The following is a 27,933-nucleotide window of genomic DNA, read 5'->3' as shown; positions in this document are numbered from 1 at the left end:
ATACAGCTTCTTCAAATATTAGCAGGTAAAAAGTGAACTACTGTTTAGATCACCAAAAAGCCTCTATATAAAAATGGGAAGTTGGTACAGAAAGCAAGAAACATCCATCCTGCTGGGGTTGTTCTGAAAGTGTAATGAAAGGTTTGGTACACAAGCATCAACACATAAGAAAAAATTTCAATAGTAACAGAGTAAATTAGCCAAGAACTGACACTTAGAAACCTCCAATGTAAATGTATCTACAATTCCTTTAAAAATATTCACCAGTAAATATAATTTCTGTAAGAACAATGGCAAAATGCAAAGAAGTCATTTAACACAGTCAAGTAAAAACTGTTAAATTAATTTAAAATTACCTTTTATTTTTCACAAGTTTTTCCAACACGTTGTGCATTTTGGCATGGTAGACTGAGATAGCTTCAAGTTTCTTTAAATTACAAACAGTAGATACAGTAAGAATATTTTAAAACAATTGCTTTAAAACAAATGGCAAGTTAAGACCCTTAGCTTTAAAAGAGAGACTGCCACCATTTCATTTTCCTGATACAAAATTCAAGTAATTCTAAGAGTAGAAAATTATCTTTATAAAACATCCTATTATGAAAATTTACCAGCATTCTGAAAATAAACATCAAATTTCCAGTATCAGTGGGGTGCAGTTACACATTTAGAAAAATAACTCATTTTTAATGAAGGTCACTTGGTGAAGAAAAGTAGTTTTTCAACAGGAAGAGTTCCCAAAACAAATGATAAACCATTTTTTCTTAGTTAAATTATTTAATTCTTGTCCAACTCCACAATTATTTTTTTTCTTCTAAAGGTGTACATTTTGGTATTGGAAATCAATTAAGAAAAGAGGCTTCTGTGTTTTCCCTTCACTATATACCAGCATATAGAATTATTGCTTATCCCAACAACTGTATACAAGAGTCACTTGATTTTGTTTTCACACTCTGGTTTTTAATTGCTTGGTACCAAATATACACACACCACAAAAACTTTAGCTGTGTCACTTCACTGAACGCAAGCCACAATAAATTTTTCAGATAATTTTGTATCTAGGGTTTGGCTTTTTTCAACAAAGACATGGATTTATTATAAAATGCTTTTCCATCTTCCCTCCTTACCTACTCTTTTAAGACGGTGGAATGGAAAAACAAGCAGGACATGTTTACTTTGTGACTCAAGGCTCAGAGCAGATATTGAGAAATCTTCAACTATTTTAGAACATTTGCTTTTTTTCATTCTTTTAGCCCAAAGTAACTTTGCTGTCTAGGAACAGTAACTTAAAGTTTCTTTTATCACCATCTTCCAGAAGAAATCTATAAATAAATGTTTACATAAAGAATCAAACACTGCTGTTGAAGAGGGGAAAAAAAAATTAAGGATCAATAAATGATACTGCAATGTATCTTGTGCCATTCACGATAGGAAGTCCTTCATGTAAATGAGTAAGTCTTCCTGGGTGCATGAAACTCCATCCTTTCCTGGGAGACTCAATGGAGCAGTTGTACCTAAGAAATTTACATCCACCTCCCTGTAGTAAAAACATAAACAAAACCCCAAACATTTACCTTGTGTTTTAGTAGAGAAGTTCCTTGACTCATCCACAACTTATAATATTTTGCAGTTATTAATAGGCTGATAACAGTAATTATTGTTTTTTTACTATTCCTACTAAAAAGATTGTTTAAACAACACCATCTTCAGAGCAATACATAACAGACACGTATTTTATATAGAACAGTTTAGGTTCAAAGGGACATTAAAGATCCTCTGGTTCCAACCCCCCGCCATGGGCAGGGACACCTACCACTAGCCCAGGTTGCTCAAAGCCCCATCCAACTGGCCTTGAGCACTGCCAGTCACAAGCTCTCCAGGCAACCTGTTCTAGTGTCTCACCACCCTCACAGTAAAGAATTTCTTACATCTAATTGGAATCTACCCTCTTTCAGTTTAAAACTGTTACCCCTCAACCTATCACTACACTTCCTGATATAGAGTCACACTGCTCTTGATGCAGCCCAGGACATGGTTGGCTTTCTGGGCTGCGAGCACACAGTCAGTTTTCCATTCACTAATACCCCCAAGTCCTTCTCCACCAGCCTGCTTTCAAACCACTCATTGCCCAGCCTGGATTTGTGCTTGGGATTGCCCCAACCCATGTGCAGGACTTCGCAGGTGGCCTTGTTGAACTTCATAAGGTTCACATGGCCCCACCTTCCAAGCCTGTCCAGGTCCCTCTGAATGACATCCCTTCCCTCCAGCATCTTGACCACACCACACAGCTTGGTCAAGACTTGGAAAACTTGCTGAGGGTGCACTCAATCCCACTGTCCATGTCACCAACAAAGATGGACAACACAACACATTCATCACATTGAGCCATTGACCGCAACTCTGAGTAGAAACACCCAGCCAATCCCTTACCCACCAAGTGGTACACCCATCAAATCCATGTCTGTCCAATTTAGAGAGAAGGATGTTGTGTGGGACAATGTCAAATGCTTTGCACAGGTCCAGGTAGATGACATCAGTTGCTCTTCCCTTATTCATCAATGCTGTAACCTCATTGCAGAAGGCCACCAAATTTGTCAGTCACAATCTGCCCTTAGTGAAGCCATGTTGTCTGTCACCAATCACCTCCTTATTTCACACATGCACAATGGTTTAAGGAGGATCTGCTCCACGATCTTGCCAGGCACAAAGGTGAGACTGACTAGCCTGTTGTTCCCTGGGTCTTTTTTTTTTTTTCTTCACTTTTTAAAAATCGGGGTTATGTTTCCTCTTTTCCAGTCAGGACATTCACCAGACTGCCACAACTTCTCACATATGATGGATAGTGGCTTAGCCACTTCATCTGCCAGTTCCCTCAGGACCCATGGATGCATCTCCTCAGGTCCCACGGACTTGTGTGTCTTCAGATTCCTTAGATGGTCTCAAGCCTGATCTTCTACAGTGGGAAGTTCTTCATTCTCCCAGTCTCTGCCTTCTGCATCTTGGGTGGTATGGCTGGAGCACTCAACCACTTATTTACGTCAGTCTTTAGTGGCGAGTACCTCAGCCTTCTCCATATCCTAGGTAACCGTGTCTCCCATTTATTTCTGGAGAGAGCTTGCATTTCCTCTAGTCTTCCTTTTATTACCAACATACCTATAGAAGCCTTTCTTTTTGCCCTTGACATCACTGGCCAGATTTAATTCTATCAGGGCTTTGGCTGTCCTAACCTGATCCCCAGCTGCTTTGACAGTTTATTCCTCCCAACCTACCTGTCCTTGCTTCCACCCTCTGTAGGTTTCCTTTTTGTGCTTGAACTTGTCCAGGAGCTCTTTGTTCATCCATGAAGTCCTGCTGGCAGTCTTACCTGGCGTCCTCTTTATCAGGATGCATCACTCCTAAGCTTGGAGGAGGTTATCCTTGAATATTGACCAGCTTTCCTGGAGCCCTCTTTCCTCCAGGACTTTATCCATGCTACTCTGCCAAGCAGATCCCTGAAGAAGCCAAAGTCTGCTCTCCACAAGATCAGGGCAGCAAGCTTGCTATGCATCCTCCTCACTGCTCTAGGGATCTTGAACACCACCCTTTCATGGCCACTGCAGCCAAGGCTGCCCTTGAGCTTCACACTCCCCATGAGCTCCTCCTTCTTGGTGAGAACAAGGTCCAGCATAGCACCTCTCCTTGTTGGCTCCTCTACCGCTTAGACAAGGAAGTTATCATCAACAGACTCCAGGAACCTTCTGGATTGCTTGTGCCCTGCTGTGTTCTCTCCAACAGATATCAGGGTGGTTGAAGATCCCCATGAGGACCAGGGCTTGTGAATGTGAGGCTGCTATCTGTCTATAGAGGGCCTCATCCTCTTGGTTTTCCTGGTCAGGTGGCGTCTAGCAGACCCCTACTATAACATCTCCTGTCCCTGCCTTCCCTTTAATCCTGACCCAAAAGCTTTTGGTTGGCTCCTCATCCCTCTTGAGGCAGAGCTCCATGCATTCCAGATGGTCACTGACAGAGTAACACCTTCTCATCTACCCTGCCCATCCTTCCTAAAGAGCCTGTATCCTTCCATGTCAACACTCCAGTTATAGGAGCCATCCCACAACATGGGATGCCCATAAGACTTAGCCCTTGCAATCAAAAATGTCCCCTTGCTTTGCTTTAGCATTCCCTGGTAACAAGTCATTCAAGCAGCAACTCTGACAAACAGATTTTCAATAACTTTACTGTAGGTGATACAAGAGAAGCAAAACATTCACAGGCCTTGTTCCTGAACTGTATCCCTATCCAGGATAACATTTTAAAAAATCTTAAATAAATTAAACTGGTTATTGCTCTCAAAATGAAGGTGTGTTTTCTACAGTAATATTTCAAAAACACATTTATGGGTGTTAAGTGGGACTGAATAATAGAGATTTATAGACAGGCTAAGTTTCCCTGCTAGTGAAAGCTGGATATTACTGTCACTGCCCTGTCTATCTCCATAATCTGTGGACTGTTTTATTCAAAGCAGCATCAGAGTAGAAATAAATTATCTCAAAAAAAACAAACCAGGAACAACAGTTGAAAGTTTTCCTTCTGTGGCTGATCTAAAAAAGAATAATTAAAAAACTTGTAATGTAAAGAAGCCATCTGAGTCAACTTGGGACTCTTTAAAGTATTTTGAAAAAATGGTTTTCACTGTACAGAAATTAAGCATTTCAGAAATGTTAAACATGAAATTGCTAACATCTCCAAAGCTTCTCTTTAAACCCCATCTCCCATCTGAAACCATTTTGACTAGTTCAGTCTGACTGCATCAACAGTTCTGTATCCTGCAATAGAGCCAATTTAGTACTTGTGAAAAGACACCAAGGAATACTACATTGCAATTCATAACACGTCTTTTCCTTTTCAGCATGGTCTTTAAATATATCTATTTGGCTCTAGTTTGGAAATGATATTAGACACTCAAAGGACAACATTTCTTAAATCAGTAAATTGTCAGCTTACTTGAAAGTCCTCTCCTACTTTGTTGAGAGCAATGTTGATTGTGAATGTAGAGGAGTCATGATGAGGTCTGAGTGACCGTTGTCTGTCAGGGCTATATTTTACAACAAAATTCAATAAAGCATACCCCTGAAAAAAAATATACAGACTTCAACATGTGAGCTTCCAAGTCAGACAGAGTTAAACTCAAGACATAGTATGTATAAACTCCCCAACCAAACCAAACAGGGTATGTTCAGTAAAATACTTAGAATCAGTCATGCTATGCAGCAATTATTTGCAGAAGTTTTAAACCCATACCTTGGTATAATAGCCAGCAAACACTTTTAGCGTCACTGGTGCAATGAACTCTCTTATGAAATGCAGCCATTCATTATCCAGTCCAATTTGCTTCATATGAATATCATCAGTTGGGACATTTTCATAACCTCCAGAAATACGGCTGTCCTAAAGAAAACACCATAAATAGCCTTGAAATATGGACATGGAATGCTTCTGGCTCTTCTACAAATATTTATTTGAAATCTGCAGAATCACAAAACTGCAAAGCAATGCTTCAGTTGGCATATATGAGCTTGCTATACAATAATTTTACACCTAACTACTGTGGAAAAAAAAAGTGCTGAGCTATCAAAAATTGGAGCTAGCAAAAATTGGAGACTTTCTGAAAAATTAGTCGATATTTGGATGTTGCCTATAAATAAGGGCTTCCTGGGGTAATGGTTTTATTGATTGAGATGTAGATGCAACTGAAGTTATATCAGATCACGAAAGTACAAGCCTCAACGACATGGTAATAAGTGTTGAAATAATTTGAAGATAAAAGTATGTTAAAATACTCTCTGGAAGCTCCTACCTGCAATAAGATAAGGACTGGAATTTATCTCATTTCCAAGGTACCACATTTGTGAATACAACATACATTTCTCCAGTTTCAGGGGTAGTGAATGAATACCTTGAACATTCTGCAAACACAAAAGCTCGTAACATTTGTGAGTAACTGCTTAGGGGGACAAGTCTGACAAGTTAGTACTTGAGGTAGGTAAGACTTGTATCCTGGTTTTGACCAGGACGAGTAAATTTTCATTGCAGTATTTCACACCGTGACATCGTGCCCAGGTGGGGTGGGGGCTGGCTCTCACTCAGGCATGTTGCCTGCTCCCACAGCAACAATACTGCCCAAGGGGGTGGTCGCTGTGTTCCATAAGCCACTGTTGCATTCTACCAGTTTTCTTTTTGAACTCACTATTGTTACTGTTGTTCTCTTGTTACATTTAGTAAATTCTTTTTTGTTATTCAACCTACGAATTCTCCTCTTTTGTCCCTCCCCTATCTTATCAGAGTGGGGAGGGGGAGGTGAACTGCTGGCCGCATGGCATCTGGCTGCCGGCTGAGTTCAAACCTCCACAACTTCTCTGAACAGTTATCAACAGCCATTCAAGATCAGCCTTGGATAACCGTCAGATAACTACTATAGCAACTTCACCACTGTTAGTGCTTGAACTTGCTAGTTCAAGGTTTGTATTGGGTTTGGGTGGCAAGGTTTTGGTAGCAGGGAGGCTACAGGGATAGCTTTTGTGAGAAGCTGAGAGAAGCTTCCCCCATGTATGGCAGACAAAGTCAGCTCTGAGACAGACCCGCTACTGGCCAAGGTCAAGCCCATCAGTGATAGCGGTAGCGCCTCTGCAATAACATATTTAAGAAGCGGGGAAAAAAATAATTGCTCAACTGCAGCCAGAGAGAGGAGTGAGAATACGTGAGGGGAAAAACTCCGCAGACACCCAGAGCAAAGAAGGAGGGGGAGAAGGTGCTCCAGGCACTAGAGCAGAGATTCCCCTGCAGCCCATGATGAAGACCATGGTGAAGCAGGCTGTGCCCCTGTAGCCCATGGAGGTCCACGGTGCAGCAGATACCCACCTGCAGCCCATGGAGGATGCCACAGAGCAGGTGGGTGCCCAAAAGAGACTGTGACCCTGTGGGAAACCCATGCTGTGGGCCCATGGAAAGAGGAGCCCAGGCTGGAGCAGGTTTGCTGGCAGAAGTTGTGACCCCATGGGGGACCCCACTGGAGCAGTTCATGAAGAACTGCAGCCCGTGGGAAGGGCTCATGTTAGACAAGTTCATGGAGGTCTGTCTCCCATGGGAAGGACCCCATGCTGAAACAGAGGAAGAGTGTGGAGTCCTCCCCCTGAGGGGGAAGGAGCAGCAGAAACAATGTGTGATGAGCTGACTGCAAGCCCCACTCCCTGTCCCCCTGTGCTGCTCAGGGGGAGGAGGTAGAGAAGGTTGGGAGTAAAGTTAATCCAGGGAAGATGGGAGTGGTGAGAGGAAGGTGTTTTAAGATTTGGTTTTATTTCTCATTATCCTACTCTGATTTGATTAGTAATAAATTAAATGACTTTCCCCAAGCTGAGTCTGTTCTGCCCATGATGGTAACTAGTGAGTGATCTCTCCGTGTCCTTATCTTGACCCATGAGCCTTTCATTATATTTTCTCTCCCCTGTCCAGCTGAGAAGGACTGACAGAACAGCTCTGGTTGGCACCTGACATCCAGTCAGGGTCAACCTACCAGGAGGTTAATTGAGGAATGTCTCTAAATCTACTGAAAAACAAGCTATGTGGTAGACTAAACTAAGCATTTTATACCACAAAGCAGATGTCCGGGGCCACTGACAATTAGTGAAATGCTTGTTTGTTGCAGTACAGTGTGACTTATTACTATAAGCAATCATACTCATTAAGGTCATTTATATAGGCTGACACTTACTTGGTGTTTTCCACCAGACCATTGTCCAAAATGTTCCATTTCTTCTACCAGTTCATCACAGGCAGTGTCAGAAAATATGGGAAACCAAAACACATCTGGACATGGCTACAAAAGAATAAAAGAAAGATTTAAAAAACCTACATTCATCTCTTTCAGTGGAGTTAAGCTTTGACATCTTTTATTTTCAGCTGTTAAAAAAAGGACATATCTTGCTTGCTAAAGAATATCAGCTGTTCTCATCTGAGCCATAATTCAAATACATGTAAGTAATCTTTTTGTCCTGATCCATAAGCACATTCTCGCAGAATGAAGCAAACACTAGGAGCTACCTTGTAAGTTATAACTCAGCATTAATGGCTACATCAGTGTACCCACATATTCAGTATCCTGTTTGCTCTAAACAACTACTCTGATCTTCTACATTACAAACTATTAAGAACAGTTTAAAACTTAACATTGTTTTAAGCACAATTTATCCCACCTTCTTAAGGAATCAAATTTCATTAAATCACTGTCCCCAGTTGTCACAGAACTGATCATCCAACACTGGTACAAGAGTTACCATTTTAGAAGTGCACTGTCCAGATCAGTTGCATGAAAGTAAGCAGCCAGGTAGACAAAAAAAGACCTCTTCATATCCAGCAAAAGGCTTTACCTTGGATTCATGGTTGTCAGACCTTAGGAATCCGCAGGGAAAAGCACAGCCCAATGAAAGCCTAGATGAGCTTGCTTTTACTAGATAACAGAAAACACAGCAATCTGCTACAGAAATTTTATTAGGCCTTCTACTAGTGGTACTAAATAGTTCAAATAAAAAAGCTAAATGTATCCATATTACAGAGAAGGCACTTACATTATTCTGAGCAATCTAGCAATTATTTGACTCCTCTCACCTAGTTTTCAAAGTGGCAAAAATTCAGTTCTAATCCAAAATATCAAAAAGCTGCTCAGCCACAGACCAAAATGACATTTGCATAGAAATAGTTACAGTATGCCAATTTATTATCAGCCAGTCCCATGAATTTTAAGAAAACCACTTATACCCACCTGTTCTACTATATTATCAGTGAAGATCTTTGAGTAGTTGGGATTTATATAGGTTTCCTTCCAGTCCTAAAAACCATGATTTTAAATTATTAAAACAGAACAAATTGATTTATATGTGACAAAAATTAATTTATATTCTATTAATTTGCCCTAGTGAAAGCATTGGAAAGAATTAGAAAATTACTTATACCCACAAACAAACTGGCTCTCATCGTGTCAAAACCCATGAAACCTGTTACATCAGAGTAATTTCTCCAAGTCCTTAGTCTGGTCACCAGTTGGCTTGTTGGTATGATATATTGTCATTTGCTTAAATGGGTGGTATAGAACACCTTTTCTTACACAACCAATATTTAGCACATAATAAACATATGTTCTCCATGTAAAATCTTTAAATAACAAGTTCTTTATAATAAATAAACTTCACTTTTTTTAAATAAATGTTTCATCAATAATAAGATGCATACCACGGGATTTTCAAATATCTGCCAGAGGTCATTGTTGTAGTGGGAGGTATTGTAATTGGCTGTAGAAATAAGTCTTCCAAATTCATGTCTGTTGGTAATGTACATGAAAACACCCTATACCAAGTAGAGAAAATATCATTAGCAAAACTGTCCATCTGAGCAAAAATGATGTTTTAGAAAAGTCTGTTTATGCCTGCACTTTCATGAAATATATCACGCACTTGTTTATACATACTATACACATGCTGTTCATTTAGCATCTTTAAATTTTCAAATGGTTGATTCTAATCACCAACTAGTGTTCGTATGTTCTTGTTTACAAGCATTTAGTTGAATTTAACACATTAAACCAAAACATGTATTATTCATAGTGAAAACCTACATACAGTTATAGAAAGGAAAAAACAGAAATGATTGATTTGTTTTTTAGAAGACCTAAGCAGACATACAGAAAACACCTGTACTCAAACTAAAAATACAAGAGAATCAACATCTAGGGTTTAGTTTCTGTTTAAAAACTGAAAGAATAAGCTAACAGTAAAAGGGCTAATGGAAGTCAGAACAAGAAACTTATTTCAGAGTATTCACTATGTGATCCTTCTGGTGAATTGGCCTGAAATAAAAAGATATTGGCACATACAGCATCAGGGTACAAAACAGCTGAGCGCTTTAAAGCATGTTCACCTAGGCAAACATTGCAAAATATGTGCAAGATATCAAGTGTGGTAAGGTATAGCTTTATTATCGAGTTATTAACAGGAGATGTTAACAAAACTCTCTTAATTAGAAGTAGTAGCAGAAAATAGTCTTTTTTTAAAGAAACAGGTTCTGTGGAGTTTTTCAGTTTACTGTTTTTCAGACTAAAACTATTTCTGATGTGGATGTGACTTTGGGATTTGCAGCAGATGAAGACATTACCATTGGGATACTTTGGTATTTCTGTATGGTTTTGTCTGAAAAAGAGTTAAACTGTTAGAAAGATAACTATTATGTTAAACACATGCCCAGTTTTGGGCACTTACCAAATCATAAAATAGCTGCAGCAGGGAGAATAAGGAGGGTCTGGCTCAAGAAAAACAGCTTAAAGTGACACTGATTTCACAACTGCACTACATGGTCACTGAGGAAGCCTGGCAGACCTGCTTTAGTCCTTCCTAGAACTGCTGAATTAACTTTAGCTACGGAAGCACAGCTTCAACACACCTTGACCTCAGAAGCACTGAGAAACCTCCCTGAGGGAAAATTTAGCCTCTCTAATATTCTTTAAGCTGGTCATCAAGAACCTGTCCCTGGCAAAAACTTGAACCTTAGAAGATTGAGAGAAATCTAGAGCAGTATTTCATTAGAGTAAGTGGACAGAGGAGAAGTATCTTCCTGTGGTAGAATAATACTGCACGTAATAACAACTAATGAATAAAAAAAGTAAAGCAACACCTTTGGGGGTCTGAGCATATGGAATGTTTCCGAAGAAGGGGAGTCTTTTTCCCTTTGTAAACTCTAAAATGAAGGAGAATTATCACATCAGTTTTCCGATACATAATCTCTCTTTCTGACTACTATTAGGTTTCCACAGTTACATTAGGAAAATAGCAGCCTTTGATCAAAAGCTGATATGCCTTTACAGACAACATGCATCTCCAAGCAAAGCTCACGATACACATGTCAAAGCTGTTTCCACCAGCCCCTTCTTATCTGCTGCAATACAAAAACAAGCACGTACCAGATCATCTTACAGCACAGATCAAGAAAGAGGGAAAGAGAAAGCAATTTTCTGATGAGCCAGTCAAATTAGTTTAATGAGCGCATGGGAAGCACAGGTTTGCAGTAACTGATGCTGAGAAGGTTTGAATACAACAGAATTGAATGGGGATGTTCTGAAGAATAAGTACAAAAGGAGATCATGCCTTGTTATAAGGAAATAAAAAAATTAATACTTGCCAACTTTTCTTGTTCAATTCAGCAAAATTAATTTTCAATGCTATAGTGTCTGGAAATAGGTCTGGTTTAGGTCTATTTGTTTCTGTGCCAAAACTAGTGTAAATATCAGTAGACATGTGGATTTACATGTTCATAGTTTTACAGTACAAATAAGTTCTCTCATTACTTACAACTTAATGCAAGTAACAAATTTCTGATAGATTAAAACTATCTGGAAAGATTAACGAGTAATTCATGCTCCCTAAGAATATTCCTACCATTTCATATATTACTTAGGCTTTTTATCTCAACACTGCCCATCATTAGTTTAAATATATATCTACTTAAATATAAAATTGCAAAATATTTCAACTTAGTCTGCTAGAAGTTTCACACTGTATAAAACTGTGCATAATATCAATGCATTTAGAGCATCTCTAAGTTTAAAGTCATATACAGCAGAGAAGTTGAGCTCTCTTTCATCTGTTGAGGTTGTGCCAGCAAGGAAGGTATTTTAACCTCAACAGGAATTTTCTGTAAATTTAAATAAAAACCATCATGCAGTCAGTGCATCAGTGCACTGGCCTTGCAAAAACCTCCGTTGTCAACGATTTAAATTCACTTAAAGTGTTCCGTGTCATAAAAATTGGCCAGTACTTTGAATTAGAAGTAAAAATACAATATCCAAGATCAATCAAGTGAAGCAGTCGAGTGTAGCAGAACACAAAGAAGTCCGCATGTATTTAAAAGCAATCTGTTATAGATACAGCTTACCATTTCCCTGGCATTCCTGCACAGTGCCATGTCAGGATCTAATTTATCACGCATAAAGTAGTTCTTTTCTTTCATCTCCAATCTGAGAGTTTGTCCCTTAATTAAGTATATGTTAGCCATATAAGGAATATTCCATACCCCTCTGTAAAAAAAAACAAATGTAAATAGTTTAAAGCCATGAAAACTAATTTGTTGCCTATTCTATCAATTCAGGTCTCTATATTTGCTGACAAGATTAAACAAGTTTCAAGGAAATAAAGCTGGAAAGTTCCCAGGACATTTGAAAAACTACAGCTACACATTGTGGACATCACAAAAGTGGGCGTAGGCAGTAATTCAACTTTTACAAAGCATTGATACAAAAAATGAAAAGTCAAATTCTCTAAAGAGTTTTAAGTACAAATGTACTTCATGTTTCTAGAATTAAGGCAATCAGTCAAACTATTCTGTAATGTTATTCTACACTACCAGATGGAGAAAGTAATTCTAAAACAGATTTTTAAATGAGTTCAAAGACTTCACTGAGGCTTCACACAGCTGGTCTGACCTCTTCACACAAATACCCACAGACCACAGCAGGCCACGTATTTATGTGAGTTGGGCCAATATCAACAAAAAAGCATTGCTGTCACAATGCTCGCTCTGCAGATTTCCTCCCTCCCAGCGCCACGAGCACGTCTCTCAGTGCAACTGAAAATGAGCCAGTCTTATTCAAGCAGTCAATCTGTTTCAGACCTTTTTGTTCTTCAAGGGCAATGAAAAGGCAACACCACATGGGAAAGTCAAGCTTAGAACAAATTGCACCATATTCATTTAGGGGATGGACAAGCTCAAAAGTCTGTGACAAAAGTACTTCTTAAGAGTTCCTTTGGACTTATCTGACATAGTATACAGGAAGAAACACGTGAAGAAATTATAGCTGCTCAGTTGATTAAACATTTGCCCCAAAGAGATGAAGTAATTTGATCCAACAATCATTTCTTTTGACTGAGGTTCCTGGGATACAAAGGTTGGGGTTCACTATTCGTTTGTGTTGTCATTTTCTGTATTAATGCACTGCTAGAGTAACCAGACACAGTCAGGAACTGTGGAGACTAATGGAGATAGTTATGACTATCTCCATTACTAATACCAGCTCATCATGTTAAACACTTGGCTTTTTTATTTAAGCTGTGAATAGGAAAAAACAAATGGAAAAAGGGATTCATTTCTATGAAATAGAAAAAGCTAAACAATGTAACTAACCTTAAGCTCTTCAGAAATAATACCATATTGCATGAAAATGTAAGAATATGTTGCTAATAACCATACTGGGTGCCCTGACTTTAAAAATTAGCTTACAATTACTTACACTCTATTTCCTTGGACAATATCAACGTAATCTTCTGATCGAGCATAATAACCATCTGGGCTCAAAGCACCCCAGAAATTGGACCAAAGCTTCCCATGACGAGTTACGAGCGGAGCAATTATCTTTCTGTGAAGTGACATATTGAATAAGAAAATATGAACTGTTATACATACTACACATTAAAATATACCAGCTTTATTCAGTTTGTGGAATATAATATAGCTAAAACATCAATGACTGTCAAATTTTAGAACAGCTATTCTGAACTTAAGCTGGAAGAAATAGCATCCAAGCACCCACTGCCCAGAAACAACAGTGTAACAGAAGCAAAGACTCCTATAAATCAGAGGTCACTTCATTTCAAGACAATCAAAAAAACCCCAAAACCCTTGCCCATAGCATAATGATAAAAGCAAAGCAAGACATGAAGAAAAAAAAACCAACATAGACTTGGCTTATTCAAAATTAGGAGAGTCAAAAGGGGAAATAAAAACTGATCAAAATTAAAACAATGAAATGGCCTACTGGTTAGATATATTTTGCAAAGCTTCTGTTTCTTCCACTGGCTTTTCCCTCTGGCTTGTACACGGCTTTTAGCCTCTTTCTACAACAGTAAATATTACAAGGGATATAATGCAAACGACTGGCAGCCACATCTTTACTTAAGCTCCATTCCTTGTCACTAGTAGGTCAAAACAGACATTGATAATTTATTTTTCTGTGATACACCTGAGATACCCAGATTTGTTATGAACAGGCAAACACTACCTACCTTCATAACATGACAATTTACAAATTGCCAGGAGTGAAGGGCATAGCATTCACAGTGGGCCAGTCTGCTGAAAGCTGCTGCTGATAAATTCACAGCTTTGTATAACTTAAGAAATCATACTAATAAAAGGAGAAATTGGTCATTACAGCTGCATCAACTCCAATACTTTTCCACTATTTTATTGCATCTCTGACTGGAAAAAAGTAATAATACTACAATACCAGAGTAGTAAACTCTGGTAATAGTCAACTCTAGGGAGTTTTTGCTTGGTTTTGTTTCAGGTTTTTGTGGTTGGGTTGTTTTTAACATTTTGTGTTAACAACTGAAATCATTAGTCAGTAAAACCTTAATTGATTTTCTAAAATCTGCTTATACCATACCATTTTCTTTAGAGGAACTTTGAAGCATTTGAAATTCACATGAGGAATTGCTGTTTGACAGGAGAAAAACCCTTTGTGAATTAGTGGCTTCCAAGCCAGTTATGAACTTTGGCAATCAAATACCGCAGGTAAACAAAGAGGATCTAGTTCTCCAAGAACAGGTAAGTTCTTATTTTCTCTGGATAGGCCCCGGAGAATCCTTCTAAGATAAAGGAAATTCTATAAAATAAAGATATATACTACACCTGTTCTGTTCTATCAGTATCCTTAAAGTTTTTGGGTTTGTCAGCACAACATCTGCATCTATGCTGAAGTAATATTCACATGCTTTATCCTGGCGACAAAGGTCCCTAAAGAGACAGAAAGGAATGGTTAACTCACATGTCCAGAAAAGATTCACAAACAACAAAACAAAACCTCAAAAACCCCAAACCACAACCAAGTGCTATACTTGCATATTGCATTAAGAGCCCTCTGCAGTGTAGTGTTGTAAAAGAAAAAGTGACTTTATATTACAGTAGTGTGATAAACTAAACGTGAATCAGATGCCCTATGTTGTTTTTTTAATAAACCAAGTGATCTCTAACCTTTACCATGTTCAGTAAGAGCTACTATGTGCTGTCCTAATTAAAAATGGGGTCGGGGTGGGGTGGGGAGAATCAGGCCATGATTTATATAGCTGGATATCAGTACAGTCACTTAATAGTGAAGTATGAGCTTATTAAGTAAGCTTCTCTAGTAACTAGCTGCATGTGGCTGTAACACTGCCTTTGGGCAAAGATGGTACAGATGTGATCTGCTGATCTGAACAGTAATTGAAACCTTATGGAGAGCGTAAGACAAAGCATTAAGAAATACACACTTAAAGACCTTTTCTTATTCTTGTGGGTCACAAAAAGACTAACACAGTTGGTAAAGAGAAACATGAAACAATTGCACAGACTGTAAATGGTAGTTAAGAAAAAGGAATTTAATTTACCCTGTACACTATTTCTATCAGTTGTGACTTTGATCTCAGAAAAATAAATAACTTGCATAGATTCCCACACCTTCAAGGGCAAGCTTCTACCAAACAGAAGACACTTTCTACTATAAAAGATACACAGAATTTTTTTGTGTTTCTGGCAGTGTACACTTGCTATGCCAAGATCCAGTATAGTGAATTCAGCTTTCCTATGCCAACACAATAGTAGGAGATTATAGTAAATCAAATATAGAGAAAGTGGAACAATTTCCTCAAGTCATACTATAGCAGTAGCTTTCGATCATGCAGGTGATATTATTGATTTTTTGTCTATTTTCCCCACTATTATAGACAGAACGTTAATTCAATTGTGACAGCTTGAAACATTAAGATTATTTTACTTTCTTGTTTTAGAATGTTTATAAACACTGCTTTAGTTTAAGTTCCACTTGACCTGATTGCTTGTGACTGTTTTCTGCAAAGGAAAAGATCTCTATCACTTCAGAAAATCTGACAAACAGTGGATGTGACAGGCCACATACAAGTCAAGGCAACTGCTGGCATGGCTTCCTGCCTGCTCCTCTGCTCCCCTCCACTACCTAGCACAGCACTTCGGTCAGCATTTAGTCTGTTGCCTGTAAGGATTAATACTTATCAACTCCTTTTGGGTCTTTTTGATCAAACTTTCTTCTGCTCAAAAGACTTTAGAGCTATGACTTTGTTGGAGTGACAGTAGAAGGTAGAGCTTTTTTATTCCATAAATCTAAGCAATCCTTCAAACTCAACCACTAAAGATACAGTAATGACTTAAACCAAATTTTTAAAATGCTAAAATGACAGAAATGGTCTTCCCACTACTGCTGAAATCACCGTGTTTGGACACACCCCCATAGTTTAAATCTTTGGTCAGTCTCTGGTTTTGCCTTAACTGACAGTTTCCTATCTTTACATATACATGTTTTTATGACAGCAGTTCTTTAATCAGCACTTTCTCACATAATTGCCACAATTGAAACCAGCAGGTTTTATTTTGGCCATAGCACAATCCAGCAATTAAGTGTTTATGGCATTTTCCATTATTAACCTATTCTGTGCAAAGCTTTACAACTATCGCACTCAATTTACATGTAGCTTTATTATTAGTATAATTAAAATTATTAATAGTAGTGTGACTTTTATATTGCACTTGACATTAGATGTTCAATTTCTTACAAAATCATTCAGCTACATTATCCTCATTATTTTTATATATAAATATAAAATATTATATAATATATAATTTTATAATATATTTTATATAAAATATAAATTAATTTTTTAATTATTAAAATCTTAAGTGAAACAGATTTATATTTAGTTGTAAGCAAACATGACTGCAAAAGTGATTAGATCATTTCAAAAGGTATGATACTTCAACTTTTGCCTTTTTTTTTCTTCTCCCCCTCCTTAAATGCAAAGCCAGACAATTCTATTAAAACCGATCCAATGTGTTTAGTGTTACAAATCCTTCATAGTAATTCAAACGACAAAATACTAAATTAAAAGTCTTGGTCTAAGTCACACTCAGTCATTCAATGACATATCAAGAACTCTTTGAAAGCACTGCTGCCTTAAGTAGGCTGGAAATTCAGCTGTAGTAGAAATCACCTCAATGTGAAACCTCTAACTTCAACCTCTGCAACTAAGAAAAATAAACATAGCTATAAAAAGGGCAAAAATCAGGGCTATTCTTCTGACTGTACTTGTAACTCATTTTTCCCCCCTATTTCTTTCTATACAGCATTGAAGACTGGATAACCAAATGGCAAAACTTCATGTTCAAAGCATAATTATCCTTGCATTTCCAGATACAAGTCACCATATCAAGTGCGAAGTTTTGCCTTTGCACTTTAAGGTCACTAACAAATCTCCACAAAACACTCCAGGTTTCAGATATACAGGAAATAAGTTGTAAAAGTTTCTGTCAAAATTAACAAAGCAAGCCTATCCAAGAAATTAATTCATCTTCTCTGTAGGCTTTCAATGTTGTCAAGTAGCTTTCCCAAAGAATTAAAGTAATCCCAGATATTCTCATGCTTTAAAATATTACCTTCTTACAGTGTATGCTAACTTCTCCAGATGTAGAAATACCAGATATGTGAAACTATTATGTATGCAGGTCACAGCAAGGAACAAGTGGAAAGTGCTTTCTAGCACTACTCATATCTATATCAATATACTCACTAATCTACACTCAATGGCTAAAACCTTTCATCTACTTGCTTTACACTCTACCTGCTTATAAACTAAAACCAAATGTTGAAAAGATACTTTTGTAGATAACAAAGCCATTTCAATGTAGCAATTAAATATTTAGTAGAAGACCAAGATAATTTTTTTTTTTTTGCTGGAAGTGTGAAATGAAGCTTAACAGATCAGTTTAAAGTATTTTGCAATCAGAACAATATTTAGCTTTGCTTACAAACTACAAGCCCATCTGGAACAGTGACCTCATCTGAAAAGGGAAAGTGTCACTGCTCTTCTCTTCAAACTTTCCACTGAGATACTCCAAAGGGCTAGTTGTTTATAGATGTAAGACATATGGTCTACCCAATTTCTTTATCATTTATCTTGAGTCACATTTTTTTTAGACATAGTTTGAATTCACAATTAATCAATGTATCTTTTTTATATATCCCACTCACAGTTTGGAAATAAAATTCAAGATGTAGACTGAGCCCAAAGGGAAAGCACTTACACCACTTGACAGATCTCTGAAAGAAAATGTGTCCCAGGTACAAGTCTGCAACACTCGCTGAAAGACTGAGCGACACTGCCTCCCATTTAGGGCTACATTTTGCATTTCTCCAGACAGCCACAGTAATATAGAGAAACTCTTATCAACTGTCACCAAGACCAAACAAATGTAGCTACAAACCAGATAAAGCACTAGTGTTTAGTTTTGTTTCTCAGGCTTAAGTATTGTTATCACAGTCACCACACCTCGAAGATAGTGAAATCAGGTATGGGTGGGGAAGTTGTTTTTCTTCTGCAGCACTCAAAATTTCAAAGTGTTCCTCCTATCTGAGGCTGAAACCCAAAAGTGCTGATGCATTCAGGAGAAGCAGCTCCAGAAAATCCAAGTCTCCAACAGAAATCACTTGACACAGGGAGACAACTAGGAGACACAGATTTAATCTCTGCTCTTCCTTCAGCCACAGCCAAGATACTTGCCCTACACAAAGGGCTGAAATGGAGTCCTTCTATGTTCATGTCATTATTCATCAACACCAGATGGGAGCTCAGAGATGACATCCTAATATCCTCTTTCAAGACAGACATAGGAGATCCCAAATTCAACTCAAAATTCAGCAATGAGGTCAATGTACTCTAACTGATTCTGATCTCTCCACTATTCTTTCCCAAATTTTTGAAAGCTTTTAATGTAAGCTTTCATTAAAATGTGCACATTCCCACTAAAATTTGAGCTAAATCACATTTTTAAAAATTTCCAGGAAAAATCCTAACTAGTTCTATTGCTAATATTTTTGATGGAAGAAAAAAAACCAACTCCCACCCCCCCAAGAAACCCTGAAGTCTGTAAGTACTGGGGTGAAAACCAAACTTTTTATAAGTAAAACCTCAGAGAAGTGCATGAGCTAAATTCCTGTATTTTGCTACTTCTTGTTACTGCCTGAACATATTTCATATCATTACTTTACATTTTCTGTCATAACCAATTCTATAACAGCTGGCTGAAATCTCATCACCAAACAAGGCAAAACCACAAATGCGTTTTTTCTAAAAGGAAAAAAGAACCAATTGTAAGATCACTAATATATTCCTTGCAGACAAAGACTAAGAAAAGAGACATGGAAATGCTACTTTGGGATTTGAAGTGATGTACATGAAGAGAAAATACTCAGACAACATGCAACTACAGTTTCCTTCTCTTTATTCTACTTTATTTTTCTCCCTTTTTATTCTGTTTCAGCTCACAGTAAGGAAAGCTGTGTACTCCTGTTTGCTAATACTGCTGAATTTCAACAAGTTTTTGATGACTGCACAATGTTGGGTCCTTTCCAACACCTATCCAACTTCCACAATTGCAGGAGAGGGCTTTGCATGTCAAGAAGCAGCAAGAAAGTGTTTCAATTGTTCTTTATTATGTGAATGAGAAAAGTAGGCAGAGGTTTGCTGCATAACTATGAGTGAAATTTAAAAATGTTATTTTCTCACATTTATACTTCCATAAGAGTCATATTTATTGAAAACCTCAATGTGATTTATCACCACTTTTTACTGAGCCAAAACGGAAAAGAGAGGTAAGGACAAAAAAATTGAGCCAACTGTATTATACACTCAAAAGTATTCTGTTGAAAACAAGCCATACCTTCCATAATTAAGTTCTCTCTCTCTGTATTAATTGAAGCCTGTTTTGCTGCTTCAGACAAATAGACTGTGTGTGAAACGTGCAAGTAAGGAGAGCAAATTCTAAATCTACTGGAAATGAATAGAGATACTAAAATCAGCTAATATCAAAAGAGACAGAAAGCAAGTTTGAGGTGGATGGAATAAAATTATCAGTCAATAATTCAGGCAGAGGCAGAAGATTAATTAGAACACCAAATATATCAATCTCTGTACATCAAACGATTAAACAGGTTTGAAGAATCACTCTTTTCAAGTTATTCCTGATACAGTATTAGTGAGAAATAAATGAGGTTATTGTGTTGAAAGCCAGCTGAAGGGTTGAAAGCAATAATTTTTTTATAGTAAAATGCCTTTGCCATGAACATCCTGTACTTTTGAGCTAATTTTTTTTTTTTTTGAGGAAAAGTAAAATGCAGTTGTTCCAGAGAAGTTGGTGATGTTCACAAGGGCAGCCAAGCAGACCAGCAGTGCGAAGGAAGCAGCAGATGAACTGAACCTCTTTCAGTCAAATTGAAAGAAACTGTCAAATTATATCTACATTGTTCACATGAAAGATCCTACTACTAACACCCATACCTTCTGGATGGTTCAATATTTTGATATGGTCTCATTCCACATGCATTATACCTCACATTTTCTCTATATGCTATTTATCTCTTTGGGACAGAACTTTTATTAAAGAGGCCCTTCAAAGCAGGGGCAACATGGATAAAATTATATCCAGACAATGGATATCACGCAGTGTAGCGTATCCAGTGGTACACATAACAAGTATGATTATCTTCCTGACTTACATGACAGAATTTGAAATTATTTTGTGCAAATATACATTTAAATTATTCCTCTTTATCCACAGATCAAGCAAAGATCACATATCATATCAAAAACTGTCACATAAGTCTATCAAAAGATGACAGGTTTAAAGATCTTCAGGGGAGATTTAGTAACAGTATAGAAATGGATTACACCAAAAATTCCGCCTTATAGTGTCTATATAACAGAGTAAAACACAACTCCAGAAAGTCCACCTTGGTTACACATAACATACACTACTTCAAAAAGTTTGCAAACATGGTACATTTGCTTTAGACACTATCGGAAATAAAGAATGATTTATAAACATGTAAATGGCTGCTTACACTAACACTACATCTGTAGTGTTTCCTGGAAAGGCTAGGGGAGAGGTTTGGACCCCAGACAAAGATCTGTTTCCCAGTGGCTTCAGCACAACAAAACCCCATTCAAACAAATTTCCAGTAACATCAGAGTCAGGACTAGACCTTCATTCTTTTAGTTGATGCTATGAACAGCCCATGCTATGCTCTTAACCTCTGAATAGAACAGAAAAGGGCCTTTTGAAATGAATTTCTCTGCTCTGACACTCATGGAAGATTTGAGAGAAAAGAGTAGAAGAATTATGTGAGAATGAAGCCTGCTCAAGGGCCACAGCAAGGTCTTGCTGGGATCCTGGTCTGTAAAACTCCATAATCTGACTGATGGACATACTGGGAGAGACATGAGCAACCTGTGGTAGTAGCCAGTGCTGCAGCCACTAAAGAGATCCCTTGACAGGCAGGTCTGACACAGGATACATATTTCAAGGTTCAGATTTAGGCCTGGCAAGCGCCAGGTTTAAAAGCTAAAGATTTGGATTCCCTAGTAAAAATGAAAGGGAAAAAAGAAAAAATATAAAACAAGCAAGAACAAAGATAAGATAAAAAAGTCCGTTGTCTCTGCAAGTCTTTTTTTTTTCTTCCCCTGAAAGAAGAAACTTCTGCTAGAGCACTTCTAAGGGATGTTCCTGTCTTTGAACCATAGGAAGAAACGTAATTGCCACCTGTATACCCAGGTCAAGCTTTAACTACATTTATACTGAAGTATTTTCAATCTAACATAACTTTGAAAAAAAAAAAAAGAGACACTAGGACAACAAAAGTGCAAGTGTTAAATGCATATCCAGTGCAAGAGGTACTTCTGTTCTGTGAAATTACTCTGATAGATTAGCTTGGAAAGGTTTTGGATAAAAAAATAAAACCAGATACATTTTTTTGAAAATACACTGCAATTATAATTTCTATTTATATTTGCACCTGCTTGCACCTTTTTTTGTTACTACTACATATAATTTTCCGCACAAACTTTAATAAAAGTTTTTTGTGCCTTATATTTTATTTCAATAGAATTCTTTTTCATGAAAATATGTAAAATTTACAGTTTATGCTCATTTTAATATATACCTGTGTTCGAAATAACTATAATGTAAAAATAATCTGACACCTCTTATTTCTTTGTAGTCTACTATTGTCTATGCCGGCATTAGAACACACTATGACAGACTATCAAACTAGTCCAAACCAGAGATATGTTGTCATCATGACCAACAGCTTTTCATATTAGACAGAAATCATAAAACACTCAACAGTTCATATCTTCTATCTAGATCACGTTCTACCACAAAAGCTCCCACTTTTGTAACTTAAGATGGAAAGTTGTTAGTGTTTAAGATACAAAATAATATACATAAAAGATTTAAAAAAAATGTTAGTGTATGCATCACTGTAACAGATTTATAAATTAGAATTTACATTCCCATGTTCCGGGCTTCTGCTTGACTCAGATTTTCTTCAGGTCCAACAATTTTTATATTTCTGATAATGTTCTTGGCTTTTTCCCAGAATTTCTTGATGTGCTTTTCATGGTAAACCTCCTGTAATCATGTTAACATTGTTTATAGTGAATGAAAAGTACACACTGCTGTGAAATCATAAACATAGTGTCCAAGAACACATTGTATTCTATCCTAAACAAACAGTTAGCAAACAGTATTTGAAGATATTCCAGTATATCTGTCATTAAAATGAAGCTCTTCTATCCAAAATTTTAGCAAAAGAATCCAACACATCAGCAAAGCTGTACCTCCAGACCAACGATGCTAGATTCACAAACTGTATTTCTTCAAGGTATTTATTTTACCATCTTCAGAACCCACTCTACAACTTCAGTGGTACACAGGAGTGTATGCCACTCGAGAATGGCTTTAGAGAGGGAACTGCCACCTGTACCCATGTGGACAGTTACAGTTACTGTCTCTTTAAGAGGTAGTCACAGTGACTGTTTCTTTAATTTCTAAATACCCTACCTTTAATTTAAGAGATCTCAGCTGCATACAATGCTTCCAACCCAGCACCCTCATTTGTAGCTTTTGTGTGTTATGGCTGATATTTGAATAATTGAAATATTGGACAGGGCTTTCCCCCCCTCCGTGATAAAAAAGCTATTCAGTGTTTTATATTAATTTCAAATACTACCATATGACTTCTGGCTGAAACAATGAACCCTAGCATAGTCTACAATTCCTATGTGCATATCACATTTCTACCTTCAACATCCCCTTACAAAAGCACACTGAAAACTTTAAAGATAAATTCTATTTCTATTAGCCAGGACTTTTGTGCTCTCGTTAACAGTAATGCAAGCCAAGTGAAAAAGGGCAGAATTATATATTCTTCCCATTTTTCCTCCAGCCCAGTTTTATTTCTAAAAGACTTACACACATCTGTCACTTCACTCATGAAAATAGCAATACTGACTTACTAGTGAATTATCAGCAACACCAGATCATTAGCTAATTAGCAAAAAGCATTCCAAATAATATTCACAAGAGCAACTTCTGTACTGCCATTCAAAATATACTGGACACACCAGTCTTTCCCATGGCACCCAACAGGAGCACCATGAGAAACAGAAATGTACTGGGATATCAGCAAGAGGAAAAGCAATCCAATGTTAACTATGGGATAATAGTTATTAATAACATGATATAACTTTTGGTCAGTCTTGAAGTGGCCAGGCAGTTGGCCTAGATGATTGCTGTAGGTCTCATCCAACTGAACTATTCTGTTCTCATTCTACTCTCTTGTTTTATGTCAATCAGTACCTACTCCAAAAGCATACACTTTAAAATACAGTTTACTTCATTAATAAAATAGAGAGAATCTAAGCAGTTTCTTTAAATAGACTTCAATAAGCACTGTCACAATTTCATCTGTGTATTTTTCCACTTCTCCCTACTAAATTCTGAAATATTATCTCTTCCTATGCAGTTTAACTATTTACATATATAGAATCCATATACTCCCTCACACATTTTCATTCATACCATAATTTCAAAACTGAAGCTTTTCACAATAGTAACATCATACTTACATTATTATGAATGAAGATACTGAGTGTCTCCTTTGGGTAGTCCAGAGTCAACAGTCTGTCTAAAAATTTAGGTAGGAAAGGAGTGGGTTGTTCAATGAAAACACCAATTTTTACTCTTGGATACTCCTAAAAAAAATGATATTTTGACACAACCAATAAGACTTGCCTCCTTTCTGAGATTAGTTATATTAAAAAACAGCTAGTGTCATGTTGTAGTAACTTAGGCCACACAGCTTTCAAACAATCAAAAACCAACTAGCTCAAAAGTATATGCCCCCTGTCTTTTTTTTTTCCCCACTGGCTTCATTAAATAGGCAAAGATAATGGATTTAATATTGCTAGAAAACTCTGAATTCCAATAACAGAAACTGGAAGTAGAAAATAAAGTATTGTGGTTTTTAAAATTCTTACTTTAAAAAAATATTAGAACAGAAAAAAAGTATCTAAGGAAATAAACCTAGAACTGCATGGAAAATGCATTTGAGAGTAACATACATATAGAGAAGACCAGTATTTTTAAAAGTAAAGAATATCATAAAATATATTACTCATCTGTACTTTAAGCCACAGACTGCAATACCCTTCCATACACTTATAAGCACTATTTCTCCCCTGATCATTCTAAGCGGGCTCTGCATTGCTTCCCTACTAACTGATTTTATCCAGACCTTTGATGAACTAACTAGAGTTTCTTTCCTTGCATCCAGGGATACTGAAGTTTTATGCACCTTAATGTAAACTGACATCTTTTGAACAGTAGTATTAATTCCTGGTTTGTATGTACTTGATAGAGATCATGACCACCAAAACAAATCTAGACAGCATTTTTGTGTATTCTTAAAATATATTATTACATTATGCAAGACAAAGTTAACCTTCAAAGGCATCGACTCCTACACAAAGGAATGCACTGACTGAACAAAAATTTTCTCCCTCTCTAAAACAGACATATAAACGTATAAATGTCTAAGCCACTACAAGGCTCAGAGAAACCTTATATGAGTATAAAAGGCTGCAAGTTAGCTTTCCTTAAGCAAGCCAAACACCCACTTGAAAAGCATCTGGATAAACCATCAGCAGATGTTGGGATTTTACAGTGTCACTGTCTACATCGGAAATCCAGAAATACGCTGGCAAGTGTATCAGATTGGAAACACTGGGCACCAACGTTTACCCTGACTACCTCCTATTCCCAAATTCATCTGCAAACCTAATATCTACCTATGCAGACATGCTAATAACTTCAAAATGGCTGATGCAGACAAGTACACTAATGTGTCTTGAAAAAAGCAACCGTGGTGTTCTCTGGCAACCACTCCACTGAGGCTGGTGTCATGGTAACTGGCACCACTGTTTGTGAGTGACAAGGAAAACAAGGTGTACCTTCGGGCTTACTAAACCGAACATGCACATTTGCTACCAATACCAGAACTGTTGCAACAATTTACTTTGCATATTTCTGTAATTACAAGCCATTTCCCCCTTATTCTCCAGGACAAAGAGAAGCAGGTTCAGGTTGGATCTGCAAAGATTATAGGGACAGTGAGGAATTCAGTACACCAAAGCATGAAACACTTGGCTCTACACTAGAGCCCCAGGAGCGTCGCTAAAGCAAAATAGTGTTTAGAAAATTAAGAGTAAAAATTCCTGCAAACTGTATCTCCTCAAAGCAGAGTTCTCCGCTGCATCTCCCACTGCATCTCCTCAAGGCAGAGTTCAAACTTGACCTAGGTTCACTATACTATATACAGTTGTTACTGTATAATCTTAATCTAGATCCACACTGAAAAGTTTTAATAACCAGCATTTTGAGTACATCAAGTCAGAAATTTTGGTTCTTCCAGTTGTAACTCAGCAAAACCACTTCGGAAATACCCAGTCTTTACCAAGATGTTACATTTTCTCTAACAGAATTTCTCATTTTCACCAAGGTCATACATTTGCCTTTTAAAGTTTACTTTTTCACAAGCAAGAGTTGAGCCTATGACAATTTTTGGAAGAAATACAGGACAATATCTCAGTATGACTATACAGAGCAAAGTCCAGGAACCCTTGCCACAAGAGTTGCCAGTGAAGCTAGAGAATGAGTGAGGTCATCCTTTCCACCCATACCAGGAAATCTCCATACCAGTAACAAGCTTCAGAATTTAAGTAGCAGCTCTAGGGAGATTAAGTTTCCTGTCCAATTTAATTTAGGTTTTAGTAAAAAAAAACCTTTAAGAAAAGTGGCAAAAATTTACACTTATTAAGTCAAGGTATGTTCAATTCATTAGCCATTACCATCCTTTGACCTGGGCAGGTAGCTAATTTTGGGGGTGGCAGCGGCTGCTGACATTAGCAGAAGCAAGCATCTACCAAGTATTTCCACATCTCAGCCATGATCAGAGCATGGGAGGTCCTGCTTCCATGAAGAGGACAAGGACTGAGCAAAAGACTCTGCATATGTGGCTCAGCTTCTTTACAGGTAACCCTGAAGCTCACCTTTTCACAGGCCATGCTCCCAGCATCTACTCACACTGACCCTGGTAGTGCCTTGGGCTCTTGTGCTCATCCATCTCAGACTGACCTGCACAACCCATGGCAATCCTTCCACCCATCTCTGCCTTGCACATGCCTACCCCAACCTTCACAGAAGGATATCCCTATGTCCATGATGAAAGCAGTATTATTTCAGCTCCTTGTCCTACAGTGGAGCTTATTTGTTTTGTACTGATAAAGTCAAGATCTGTAGGTAAGTCCAGCCCAAAACACTGCATCTGCAACACCTCAGCTCATTGAGTCAAGGATCCATTCACATCAGAATTCATCTAAAGCAACTCAAAGCCCAAAACATAGTTGGTAACAAGCAAACCTGATTCTCTACTTGCTTATGAGAAGAATAAGTAGAAGATCTGAGTGTATCAATGCAGAAAGTTAAATAAAATAATATGGGAAGAATGATTAGAGGCACAGAGCTAGTATTGCTCTTTTCACTGAAGATTTCTTGTTAAGTAGCAACCAGCCAGGCCTGAACAGAAAACGCATTCAGAAAATGAAATATTGCTTGTACTTAGAAGTGCCTGAAGTAAACACTTCCACTGAGGCCAAGGAAAAGTCTCGTTATTTCTGCTGGCACAGTGAGTGAGGTATGAAGTCCAAAGAATGAATTACAGTAAGGAAGACACATTCCAAGTAGATATACATAAACTATAGGAAGCTATCCAGTAAACCATTGCAAGTCACTCCCCATTACTGGCTTTAAGACTTAACTGCTTCCCAATCATGCTTTCATTACCAACACCATTAGGAAAAACTTAGACAACTTTTCTCAGGTAAATTTTATGTTGGGAGTGCAAACACTATTTCAGTAGAACACCATTCTAATATATCTTCAAAACTGAAATTAAAAGATATAAAAAGAACCTGAAAGTTATTACAATTCCAGCAATACTTTTTAAATTTATATTCCAGCTCACAAGCTATTTATTGTTCAGAATTATTTTGCTTTGTCCTTTCATTACAAAGATCACAAGCTACTACTACTTTCATGCTATCCTCAGCATGACCTTCTAAGACCTGTTCTCATTCAAATCTTCAATACAGAACAAATGAAACAGCTGCTGGAAACAGTGTGTTAATAATCAGAACATTCTTTTAAGTACAAGCCTTACATTTCCACATGGTAGATCCTAGTATTTACTCTGCCTAAAATTTACTGAGTAAAAGCTGAAATATTCATAAAGACACTAAAGATATCATGTTTGGAACCAAAGAGCCAAAATGAGTTCCCAAATATACACACACGCCACATGTACATGTATGTTTGTCCTATAAGAATTCCGAAAAACTGAATCCAATCTCAGATCAGATTTATTCTACAGAAACACATTTGCATATACAGATATCTGTATCATCC

At 37.4% G+C, this 27,933-nt stretch overlaps 1 protein-coding gene across 4 annotated transcripts in view; it reads right to left on the bottom strand.

The window, feature by feature from the left end:
* Window positions 1–341: 341 nt before the first annotated feature.
* Window positions 342–27,933, bottom strand: part of PLOD2 (procollagen-lysine,2-oxoglutarate 5-dioxygenase 2) — a 46,297-nt gene continuing 18,705 nt past the window's right edge. For 2 of the 4 annotated variants that reach the window (XM_026855157.1, XM_026855158.1), the window contains exons 9-20: window positions 24,039–24,164; window positions 22,418–22,539; window positions 14,701–14,805; window positions 13,304–13,429; window positions 11,953–12,094; window positions 10,696–10,758; window positions 9,262–9,375; window positions 8,795–8,860; window positions 7,748–7,852; window positions 5,281–5,427; window positions 4,984–5,109; window positions 342–1,537 (exon numbers count right to left, since the gene is read on the bottom strand). In XM_026855157.1, coding sequence (XP_026710958.1) covers window positions 1,382–1,537; window positions 4,984–5,109; window positions 5,281–5,427; window positions 7,748–7,852; window positions 8,795–8,860; window positions 9,262–9,375; window positions 10,696–10,758; window positions 11,953–12,094; window positions 13,304–13,429; window positions 14,701–14,805; window positions 22,418–22,539; window positions 24,039–24,164 — 1,398 coding nt within the window. In that variant the 3' untranslated portion in view covers window positions 342–1,381. The remainder of the gene's footprint in view (window positions 1,538–4,983; window positions 5,110–5,280; window positions 5,428–7,747; window positions 7,853–8,794; window positions 8,861–9,261; window positions 9,376–10,695; window positions 10,759–11,952; window positions 12,095–13,303; window positions 13,430–14,700; window positions 14,806–22,417; window positions 22,540–24,038; window positions 24,165–27,933) is intronic. The other 2 variants (XM_026855159.1, XM_026855160.1) reach the window with 1 other exon arrangement.

This window comes from Athene cunicularia (assembly GCF_003259725.1).
Source record: "Athene cunicularia isolate RWA chromosome 9 unlocalized genomic scaffold, athCun1 chr9_part1, whole genome shotgun sequence".
Taxonomy (NCBI): Eukaryota; Metazoa; Chordata; class Aves; order Strigiformes; family Strigidae; genus Athene; species Athene cunicularia.
This window is presented reverse-complemented; position numbering and strand designations above follow the sequence as displayed.